Source organism: Montipora foliosa, chromosome 7 (assembly GCF_036669935.1).
Source record: "Montipora foliosa isolate CH-2021 chromosome 7, ASM3666993v2, whole genome shotgun sequence".
Taxonomy (NCBI): domain Eukaryota; kingdom Metazoa; phylum Cnidaria; class Anthozoa; order Scleractinia; family Acroporidae; genus Montipora; species Montipora foliosa.
Genome location: NC_090875.1, coordinates 24254452 through 24266726, shown reverse-complemented (window position 1 = coordinate 24266726; position 12275 = coordinate 24254452). Strand labels below are relative to the sequence as shown.

Below are 12275 nucleotides of genomic sequence, written 5' to 3'. Positions count from 1 at the left end.
TCAGCACCATACTCGACAGTTACATCTTCATCCATTGAGGACACAAGCCTCCAGAATTCCCTCTCCACTATCTCAGTGGGAACCTGCTCTGGTGGAACTTTGAAATATTCCCTTTTGAAGTTATCAGCCATCTCTCCAAACGACTGCAGTGTGTATTCTCGCTTGGCTTGCTCAAACCCAAATGCTTCAACAGGTTTATTACACTCCTGATGATCAATAATCAATAAAAGGCACTCATTTAACAAAAATAAGGTTCAATTTAATTTTATGTAAGTGGCCTGCAATAAGCATCACTATCTCATCCCTGATTTAACTAAGAACGTAAAATACAAGAATGAAACTGCTCACAATAAAACAGCCATGTTTTGTTAAATAATTTCCGCAAGAGAAAACTTGCCCAGGTGTGAAAACCACAGGCACGTGACTTTTGGTCATATCAGTGCAAAAATTGAGAATATCTGAGGCCTCTTACTTCTGCAACACATCTTGGACACCTCCAGTCTCCACGAGGTACAGATGATAATGGTGGAATCAGGCAGTAGATATGGTAACTGTCATCACAGCCATCACAGAGAAGCATGCTTTCTTCAGAGTCACCTTTGCTGCACACTTGACAAAGGTATTCATCCTAATGATTTAGGCAGTTTTTACAGCATTAATTTAATGCATTCCCATGGATTTCAAAAATACTTAAGTTAAAGATGTCAGTGGGCTGTTGTGATATTGCATTCTCAATTATCTGGCAAACTCAACCCAACGAAAGTTCCAAAACAAGTGCAATATTACCAGTCACCCACATATTTTCACAACCATGAATTTTACAACACACTTTTACACACAGGGGTTTGAACCCGTGACCTCGTGATACCGGTGCAACGCTCTAACCAACTGAGCTATGACACCACCGACGTTGGGAGCTGGTCATTTGTGGGTTCCAATGTTCCCATGAGAAATGAATCATATATCATTTCATCATTAATTCATTCCTCACAGGAACATTGGAACCCACAAATGACCATCTCCCAACGTCAGTGGCTTCATAGCTCAGTTGGTTAGAGTGTCACACCGGTATCCCAAGGTCAGGGGTTCAAACCCCGTTCAAGTCCTGAATTTTTCAGGCTTCTGCAATTGCAAAAATTGCATTCAAAACTGCGAGGATAATAGCTTCACTTGATTTCATATCCACAGTTCATATACAATCCATTTCATATATCATTTCATATATCATTTAATCTTTGTTACTGAAGATTTTCAGTTCAATTTGTGACCCATACAAGCCAGCTTACTCCCTCTGAAAGCAATGGTCTCGTGTATAAGCCGCAAACGCGATTTTTGGCCCAAAACTTAAGCAAAAAGGTGCGGCTTATACAAGAGTCTTTAGGGTACATTTCTCACAAAAGACTAAAACCATCAAAACACTTTGTTTAATTATGAGGAAAAATAGTACAGATAGCAGAAGCGTTGAGCCAATAAAATGATTGCTGTATTGAAGCCATGTTAATCTTTTTACAATCCTTGTGCGTGCTGCGCGAAAACTGTGTTTGGCCACCTTAAGTAAACTACAACTAATTGAGAGCAAAATTAATCTGACTACACAGACTGTTCCACAATGTCAAGATACATGTAGATCGTTTACACTCCATACAAACTGAAAAACAAATTTATTTATTACTTATTTCCATTTCTCTAAACAAGAGTACAAGAAATACTGTAAACATGTACACAGCATGAATTCCAACAGTTGCAACAAAATCAATGATATGTTTAGCTTTATCAACTTCTTCAAGTCCAACAGAAAATTACTTCTGAAGGAAAAGGTACAATCAGATCAGAGAAACAAGATGAGCAGAATGATCACAAAATCACTCACAAAGACAATAAGTGTGTCTGGAAAATAGTTTTTCCTGCTGGCCCTTCTCACTGGTCTTCTTCTTGTGAATTCGTGTTCTTTCAGCTGCGATAAATTCTCAAGCTTAGCTTTCACATTTTGCCTCTGCCTTTTCTGTTTGCTTGGACAGGGTAAAATGTTGTCTGTTACATGTACCGGCAACTTGGTTTTACCAGGACATTGTTCACTTCTGTGTTGAGAATCAGTTTCCATTTTCAATGGGCTATCATCAGGTTCTGTTAGGAATAATGAGAAGCAGCATGACCAACTTTGGGCTTGAGTTTTCATTTTTATGAAAGCTTAACTCAACTTACATTTTTACGGAAAAAGGTACATTGTACACAACACTACCTTGCTTGACTTTAACTTGATCCTTTTTAGATGGCAAAGTACCTTTTGTCAGCCCTGCCATTTTAGGCCCTGGGGCAAGGAACTGCAACTTTTTCAACTCTGGGTTGTTCTCAAAGTCTATTGCTTCAAGCTAAAAAATAATAAAATAATAAATAATAAGATCACAGAGCTAATAATAATAACAATCTTTACGATGAAATTATATATGAAATGGCTCATATATGAACTGCGGATATGAAATCAAGTGAAGCTGTGATCTTCACAGTCATGGACGCAATTTTTGCAATTGCGTAAAGAAGCCTGAAAAATTCAGGACTTCAACTGGGTTTGAACCCGTGACCTTGCAATACCGGTGCGACGCTGTAACTAACTGAGGTATGAAGCCACTGACATTGGGAACCGGTCATTTGTGGGTTCCAATGTTCCCGTGAGGAATGAATCAATGATGAAATGATATATGAAATGGATCATATGTGAACTGCAGATATGAAATCAAGTGAAGCTGTGATCTTGGCAGTTACGAACGCACTTTTGCAATTCTTTAAAGAAGCCTGTTCATATATGATCCAAAAATTGCGTTCATAACTGCCAAGATCACAGCTTTACTTAATCTTTATTATGCTTTTGTCGACGTACATTTTTTTCTTTTTTTTACAGTCTAGTAGGATTAAAATTTATAATTAATTATATATAGTAGTCATAATGGGCAAGCTAGAAAGCTAAATGAACCAGTTGGTTTTATGGTTTTATTGCTATTTCCCTAGGCTACCCCCAGCATTAAATTTGCCACTACCCGTTTATACACTTGTGTGGTGTCTTGCCCAAGAACACAACACAATGTCCCTAGCCAGGACCCGAACCCGGACCACTTGATCCAGAGTCGAGCACACTAACCATGAGGCCACCTCACCTCTTAAGCCCTGCGGGTGGACTAGGACCCATCCAAGGGGGAGTAGAAATACTCCTAGTCACTTCAAGCTACAGAAAACTGGGGATAGGCTCCAGTGCGTTGGGCCACTGGCTCGTAAGCAGAATTTAAAAAAAAAAATGAAAAACAGAAAGTATGCAAGCCATGATCATCAGCAACAGCTACAAAACTATTGGAAAGTTCCCATGCCTTTCAACAATCTTTACATGTCTGCTTAAGTTTGTACACAAAATCAACACAACCTATACTTTGAACAAAAAACAAAAATTTAGTTTTATCAGCGGAGTTGATAATGTAAATTGACCCCCATACAGAGATTCTAAAAGCTGACATTTCGAGCATTAGCCCTTCATCAGAGCAAATCAAAGGGCTCTGCCAAAGGGCTAATGCTTGAAACGTCAGCTTTTAGAATCTCTGTACGGTGGTCAATTTACATTGTAAACTCCGCTGATAAAACCAAATTTTTGTATACTACTTCCACACCGACGCAGCACCAGTTTCTTTAGAAACTATCTCCTTCTTCTATACTTATTATAGGCTGTCTTATTTGAAGGGAACCAGAGAGAGTTTAGGCAGAACAAAGAACTCGCAAATTGTTTTATACAAGCATCATTGGGCAGTTCCTACCTCCTCTGCTCTAGTTTTTTTGGATCTCCTGGACATTTGGTAATTTGTGTTAGGTGAATTATGTGGAAAGTAATCCTTATCTTTGTCATCTTTCTTGCTTTCAGAATTCTAAGAAGGAAAGAAATTCTTTAACCCTTTCACCCCTAAATCAGCCATACTTAGTATTTTACTGTGTCTAATGTCAGACGATTCTACTTGTAAATGGAGAACCCCTAGGGGTCAAAGGGTTAAAGGACAAGTAGTTTTTGAGAGGATGAAGATAATGCTAACCTGAAGCGCCCCAACTGATTAATAAAATCATCTGGGCCGGTTGTTCAAAAGCTGATTAACGCTTATCCCAGATTAAAAATTAACCAAGGAGTTTATTTGTCTTCTCACAAATGCTGTTCAATGCTGATATTAGGCAAAACTTTACAATAGAAGAAGTCAATCTTGAAAAACAAAAATGAGCAAAAGAAATTTTCCCCAAAAAGTTGAAAACATAAAACAAAAGTTTAAGCTAATCGTGGATTAAGTTAATCGGCCTTCGAACAACCAGGCCCTGGTCTTTAACAGAGTGAAATCTCTTAAGTGTCCTTCTTTGGAGCATATAAAGATTTCAGCCTCAATTAATCAGAAGGCTTGTTATTTTATGAAAGCAGCCAACTAGATAAAATGGTCCCCAAAAGTACTCCTACAGCTGTAAACATCAATCATACAGTTCTGAAGCAGAGTTCTTCATATTCTTTAATGAAAGTTTCAAGGGCTTTTCAATAATAATAATAATAATAATAATAATAATAATAATAATAATAATAATAATAATCATAATCATAATCATAAGTATTATTATCATTATCATTATCATTATCATTATTATTATCATTATCATTATCATAATGATGATAATGATAATAATAATAATAATACCAACCCTATTGATTCACTTCATTGAATAAATGAAAGGGGAGGATACCAGAGGTCATCCCTATTGAGGTTATCTGCCCGCAGCCGGATTTAATTGACTGAGAGTCAATTTTGATTTTGATGAGGAAGGAAAACCAGAGTACCCAGAGAAACAACCCTTGGCTGAGGTTGAAATTAACCCAGGTTGCAAAGGTGGAAAGGTACTAGTGATATCCTCTAAGCCACCTGGACTCCCCCAAGGACTTTCAAGAATGTAAATCTTATTTCTTCAAGAAATCTCCTCATTTTTGTGCTTCTAAAATACTTCTACACAATTAATTAATACCAGAAAATAAGAGGATGACAGGGTGAGCCCTAACCCAGTCTAAAGGGCTCGCTTTGACGAAGGGCTAACGCTCGAAACGTCAGCTTTTAGAATCTCTGTACGGTGGTCAATTTACATTATCAACTCCGTTGATAAACCAAATTTTTGTATACTACTTCCCCACCGACGCAGCACCACAGTTTCTTTAGAAACTACCCCTTCATTCATAAAGTTAAATAGGCTCAAAACAAGCTGGCCCAGCTTCTAACTGAAAGTATCACACCTAACATTTGTATTTCCAACATGCTTCCTATCAGATTTTAACATCTGGTTAACCCATTGACATCCAAACCGGCCGAAAGTGGCCAGACTTAGTATTTTACTCTGTCTAACGCCAGACGATTTTACTCGTTAATGGGGAACCACTGGGAGTCAATGGGTTAAACAAAAAAATTCAAAAACATCGAAGATGCTGAAGGACTACCAGGCAAACTCTACAATACGATATAGTATTGTATTAGTCAATATCAAAAATACCATAATACTCTTTGTTTGTTCCTCCAAAATTTTGCATAAAGTATTGTTTCCAGTCTCTGTTTCTCTGTTTGGCTAAAACAATAATTGTATTGCATTGTATATTCTATTGTATGTTATATTGTAGAGTTTGCCTGTCAGTTCTTCATGTCACTTCTCTTACACTTATGTAACAAGTGTAAACTTCATTATGCTTATGTTAATGTGTATGCCTATGCTCACAGTGTAAACCAGGCTTTATGGCTGTACTGATTCTTAAAGTGCACCTAACCCCAAAATATTTTTTCGCTAAAATGAATCTTTGCAACTGTTCAAAATGCATTGTGGCAAATTTTTCATTTTTCTAACAAATCCTGCCATTTCATAGGCTTCGAAATGTGCAAAAATCCAAGCACCTTTTGTTCACGACCGAGTCAGAAGGGGAGTGGGTCTATTCCTGATCTGACATCACAATCTACTTTGCATGCATGTTTACAAAGAGTTAATGCAATGTAAATCAGTTTCTGATGTCAAATCAGGAATAGACCCACTCCCCTTCTGACTCGGTCGTGAACAAAAGATGCTTGGATTTTTGCAACTTTCTAAGCTATAAAATGGCAGGATTTGTATGAAAAATGAAAAAATGCCCGCAATGCGTTTCAAACAGTTGCAAAGATTCATTTTAGCAAAAAAAATATTTTGGGGTTAGGTGCACTTTAAAACATATGAAGCCATACCTGAGACTGTGGATCCCCTGTGAATGCTCCTGCTTGAAAAATATCATAGGGGTAAAGGTACCGTTCATAATTCATACGCAAAAGAGATGGTGCCGACTTCCCGATGTGGTATCCCATCTGCAGAGACAAGTAAAAACGTTTTTCTTAAAACTCAAAATGATTCTTTTACAATCAATGACTTGCAAAACTTACTGTTTCCCTATGAGACAACCTTAACCCTAACCCTAAATCAAATAAAACAAAAGGTGTTCAATTTCTTGCTCAGTCCAAGAACTGAAAATATAGTAGTTACAAACTTTACAAGGAATGATTTTTGCAAAAGGCAGTCTCCCAGCAGATCCCCTTTTCAAAAAACAGCCAAACAAAATCATTATTTACCCTCAAACAGCAGCTGTTTGAAAGTTAATGTACCTTTCTCGCCACAATTGACCATTTCTTCTTCCTGGTTATGAACTCAAATCCTCCTTCCTCATTTACCGTCTAAAGAAATACAACTTTACATTAACTCAAGAAAACGATTTCTATCCTTGAACATACTCTCCTGCACAAGATGCAATCATGTCAAACCAGTCACAGTGCTATTGAATATCATCCAACCATTTTGGAAAATAGCTCAAGAAAGACAGTTATTAATACGGAATTTACTCTTGTGATAAATGGCTAACATCAATCATAAAAATAAAAAATAGTCCCCTGAGAGGACATGTGCTCACTGGTAATGAATGGTAAACCGATTAACATTGTCATCTTCTGCTTCATTCTTATTTGTAATCGAAATTGACAATGCTTTTCGAACCTATGAACCTATGGTGGCAGGTTTTGTAGTGTACCAATGCTCTAGGACTGCTAGGACAAGGCAAAGGCTATGTGAGAAACTATTTTTGTGAGATAAGTTGTGGCTGTCAGTAAGTTCCAACAAGTAAAAGTAAATAAAGAAATGGAAAGATGAGCAAGAATAAATTCTCCCTAACATCAAATAAACAACCTTGGGCACTATATACCGCAATGGAACCACAGAAACAATAATAATTACACATATTTGCATAATTTTTTTAATGTAACTTCTAATTTGGCTGGGAATTCTCCAAAGTCATGTTTTCCATCCCATCCCAGAAATTTACAGCTCTCCACCAAAGCAGGAAGGAGAAAATTTGTGGGACAGTTGCGAATTTTTGAGAACCCTTTTCAAACTTAAATTTCAAGTCAACGCACTGTATTAGTTTCTGTCAATAAAGTTGAAAGCTTTAACATGGTTTACAACCACCATCACTTGCACGAGCAAAGATGTGCCTGTTCAACGAATATTACAAATAATCTAGAAAAACACCATTTACAAGCAACATGAAATAGAACAAGTCCGCAGTGAAAAACGTACTAACAACGTTCAGTACCAGGACCAGTAACATGAAGGGAGATACCTTATGTATCCCGTGTTACAGTTCAAAGACACCATATTAAGTAAAAAAAATGACTACTATTTTAAAACTCATTTTGAAGCATCACACGGACAAATGGGTCAAATGTGGGCCACCATGCGAATTCAACCTATCGATGAAAAATTTGTTGAAAAATTGTGTTATTTCCATTTCTCTCCAAATTTTGGTAGACCGGATGTTTATAAAATTAGCCAGTCACACTCGCCAGTTTTTATAGGGATCAGTTGAAATGATGTCATTCTCTGATATGCCAAAGCGTCCACAGTGGACAAAAAAAACAGAATTTTGGTTGAAATCAATAAATATATATAGAGAGAGAGCTTCTTAAGGTGGCTCAAACCAGTTTCCACACTTTCAAGAGACCTTGTTATTAGAAGGATTGACACTACAACACTATCACATAACAGCAATATTATGATACCATGTGAAACATCAGTTATTGCTGAAGAAGATGCAGTCATTTTTGTGACGTAACAAGTTACCATGGCAACAGAAAAGCCTTGCAAAAGCACCCTATATTTTGGCTTTAGTTGGTCATATCTGAAAAAACAAACTCAGTGACCCCAATTTTTTATTGCACAAAAGTGATCAGCAGGCCAAGAAGAAACTCTCTGCAAAGTAAATCTTCAATTCTAAAATTTAACCCATTGACTCCTGGGGGTTCCCCCTTGACGAGTAAAACCATCTGGCGTTAGACAGAGTAAAATAGTAAAAAGTCTGGTCGGTTTAGGCATCAAAAGGTTGAGGTGGCTCTGAATCCGCTCCACACACTTTTTCAAACTTTGCAGAGAGCTTTTTCTTGACCTGCTGATTACATCTCAGAAATAAAAAATGGGGGTCACTGAATTCATTTTTGAGATATGAACAGCTAAAGCCAAAATATGAGCTGTTTTTGCAGGGCTTTCCTGTCGCCACAGTAACTTTTTACGACACAAAAATGACCGAATCTTTTTCAGCAATAATTAGTGTTTGATATGGTACCATAACTTTGCTGTTAAGTGATAAGTGTTGTAGTGTCAATTCTTCTAAGAACGTTTCTTTTAAGTGTTGAAACTGGTTTGAGCCACCTTACAAGTATAGCAAAGGCATCTGGATGGGTTTTATGGCAAAATATGGCAGTCGCAAAAGATATACTTGTCAAATAAAAGTGAGCTTCTTTGTTGCATAAACATCATAAGTATTCCACGTAGCTTGCCATTAACATATTTTCTACTCTCAAAATTACCCCCAGAACCTACTCTTTGCATATAATAAGCCTTTAGAATTATGTTCTTTTCTTCTGAGATGATACTTCTCGATTCAGGGCATTTTGTGAAAAGAAATTTATCACTTCTGGCCCCAGTTGTTCAAACAATGGATAGCGCTATCCAGCAGATAAATCACTATCCAGCGGATAAACACTAGCAAAATCAATTGAAGTATCCAGTGGATCGTGATTTATCCGACGGAAAGTGCTATCCATTGTTTGAACAACTGGAGCCTGGTGTTGCGTGAATTGCCTGGGTTTGCCCAAAAATATGACCTTTTATCATCTCGCTAAAAAAAAATCAAAATATTTGCAAATCGGTCGATTTCTGCAAGATTTGAAAGGATGATTGCTAATGAATGGAGAAAGAATCTCTTCTGTAAAAAATTCCTGCGTTTTCCATGAGAATGCGATGAAGAGGTAAGTACAACTCTTTCCTCTCTTACGTACGGGATACATATGGGATATTTACCTTCTTATGCAAATTTTGATGTTAAATTACAAAAAAAATTATATTGAAAGATTCAAATAATCTTTATTTTGAGCTCTCATTTGTACTAAAAAGATGCAAACCTTAGCGAATAAAAAAATTTCAAAAAAACCATGCGCCAAAAAAAATTGTGAGAAATTTTGCTGTAAAAGTGCCTCAAAAAGAGTTAAATTTATCAGAATATTTACATTTGAAGAAAAGATAACAATTTGTCACTTAAAAAAGGCAAATATCTATTTTCGAAAATAAAAAGTGATTTGGGAAAACCCGGACCAGTTTCTGTAGGCTGTCGATCTGACATCGCGATTCGTGAGATCATGTGATGTGGTTTTACTTGTTTTCTTTCTTGTGCAGACAATGACATAGAGCTTTACTGGCTATAAATAGCCAGTAAGCACAAAAAACTATCAATGCACCTATAGCAGACATGGAAATAAATGCTGATTGAGACCCCAGGCTGGTTTCTTGAGATGTCTAGAATTGTAACTGCAGTGTTCAAACCAACAAATAAATCATACTAAGAAAACGCTTTTTCATTCTATACATAATTGCCATACTGAAAGTTACAGCAACAAAATGGAGAGAGATCTTGGGTGTAAAGACAATAAAAATAGTGAATAAATACAGACAAATTAATTTCAGTTCGATCATACTGCTTCTTGACAATAATGTTAAACAGCCTCTTTACAATTTGCTCTTGGTATTAACTGAACATCAACAGTTAGAAGGATGGTACAATAAGAAAGGATTTGAGTGCACAAAAAAAGCCTTGATTGTTAAAGAAAGACCATGAGAAAACAGCTTAATCTATTACTTAAAACAACTTCAGTTTTAAGCAACAGGCTTATAGTATCATGGGAGAATTATTGTTAACCAGAATGCCCAAATAAAGCCAGCCATATTATTCAAACCCACAAAAGTTCTGTTTTCACTTGTAAAATACTTACAGCTGTTGATCCCAACTGCACACGTTTTCACTTATATTAACACAGTCAGTTGTTGTTGCAACACAGAGGCACCAATTGCTCACAATCATAAATGCCATCATTAACCAAATGATTGCCACTGGACAAAATGGTAAACACTGACTAATCTGATATTCCAAAGTCGAATCTAAAAAATTGAGGAGCATGCAATGCTCATTTAGAATGGGGCAAACACTAAGCCCCGTTCTATTCTTGGGAGCAAAAGACTTTTGACCATGAATGCAATCAAGGAAGGTGCAAATTTAAACGGTTTAAAAAAAGTGTCAAGCTTTAATATGGCAGAGTAAAATTCTTCTCCATGACAAAACTTTCTCTTTGCGATTTCCTGGTAAGGAGGTTAAGAGCACACTAACTTCCTGGAACGACGGGAATGGTGCTAAAGAGATTCCTTCCGATCACGAAGACTGAATGCGAAAGCCCACGTTGCTTTCTTGAACCCAGACCTGGTTTTCCATATTTAAATTCAAGGTTTCTCTCACCTTGTGTAGGCGAAAAAGGTCTAAACTTTTTCTTTCCACTGTTGGGATCTTGAAAGTAGTTCCCTAAGAAACGAGATATTTAACGAGACAACTAGTTAGAACGACAGGAATTATTTGAGAATAGGAAATGAGAGGTAAACATGACGAAACCAATATGGCTGCCATTGAGAAGGGATTTCACATTCGCCAAGATCAACCCAGCAAGGAAACACTCTACTTGAAAAGTAGTCACCTGAAGTTCCCAGAATTTGGCAAGGCTATCCAAAAAGTTGAGTTTGACCCTTGTCCTTGCCTGTATGTGTAAAGAAAAAGCCGTTAACACTGAAATGTGTGGGTAAAAAGAGACATGTACTAGTACTGGGAGGGACACATGGTTACTACTTAGGGCCAGTCTTATAAAAGTGAAAATTTAGATCATTAACATCAAATTTAAAGACCCCTAACTTTTTAAAACAAACCAACTAAGATCAGGAAAAACACCGAACGTTTTCTTATGGGCAATATGAACTTATTTTTAAGTGTGATGTGCAATGGATTTCTCGAAAAAGACCAACAGCTTACCTCTAGTTCATTCAGACGCTGAACCCTTGGTGTAAACCTAAAACTTTCCACATCTACTGAAAAAGGGGGCTGCCACTCCTAAGATTAAATATCAACTCGTGTTAACAATCCTCTAATGGCCAAAATAAACGCCTTTACAGAAGAAAAATAAAACTCTAAGAGGCAAAAAAAGGATCTATAACCGGTGGAGGTCGAATCTTGCAAATGCCAGTTTTCTCTGCATACGGCCTTATCTTTGCAATGTAAGCCAAAGGGTCCTGGAATTCTTCCTCCGTGGGTTCGAAGACAGGAGCTTCTGGAGGTGGGTTGAAAATGAACTCTTCCCCTTCGTCCTCCATGATTGCTGTCGCGTCAGAGCACAACCAACCATTTCAAAACAAAGGACTCGCATTTCCCACACAACAACGCCATTTTTAAAATCGACAAATCATCTCATCTGACCGGAGCGGTGAACTTAGTTGTGTTTGTAATACCACGTGACCATAGGTCAATTGCGTGATTGGCTGCTGGTTTTTAATAATGACGTAAAGTTTGTGAGAGAAAAGCTTTTAAGGAAATTATTCGGAAACTCAATGTTCACCGGGAAATAAAACAATTACACTTGCTAAGAATGCCAGTCACGTTTTTTTTTTATAAAAGTGCCTTTCAAAGAAAAAGTAAGGCTTAATAGTGAACACGTGAATCAAGTAGTTCTTTGATATAAGGTCTACCGGAGACTGTTTAATCGCGTGAATGATTTTGAAACGTGATTTTTACGTGGTCTAGGTGTTACATTTCAAGCGTATATTAAAAGTTTACAGGCTTTAAATGGAAAATGTGTCTT

The 12275-nt window shown here is 37.1% G+C and overlaps 1 protein-coding gene across 1 annotated transcript in view; it reads right to left on the bottom strand.

The window, feature by feature from the left end:
- Positions 1 to 11899, bottom strand: part of LOC138010039 (lysine-specific demethylase 5D-like) — a 17864-nt gene extending 5965 nt beyond the window's left edge. The window contains exons 1-11 of the mRNA XM_068857005.1: positions 11635 to 11899; positions 11453 to 11530; positions 11124 to 11183; positions 10892 to 10954; positions 6666 to 6734; positions 6255 to 6371; positions 3795 to 3902; positions 2240 to 2369; positions 1871 to 2124; positions 473 to 628; positions 8 to 206 (exon numbers count right to left, since the gene is read on the bottom strand). Of these exons, the coding sequence (XP_068713106.1) occupies positions 8 to 206; positions 473 to 628; positions 1871 to 2124; positions 2240 to 2369; positions 3795 to 3902; positions 6255 to 6371; positions 6666 to 6734; positions 10892 to 10954; positions 11124 to 11183; positions 11453 to 11530; positions 11635 to 11790 (1390 nt within the window). The 5' untranslated portion in view covers positions 11791 to 11899. The remainder of the gene's footprint in view (positions 1 to 7; positions 207 to 472; positions 629 to 1870; positions 2125 to 2239; positions 2370 to 3794; positions 3903 to 6254; positions 6372 to 6665; positions 6735 to 10891; positions 10955 to 11123; positions 11184 to 11452; positions 11531 to 11634) is intronic.
- Positions 11900 to 12275: the final 376 nt, after the last annotated feature.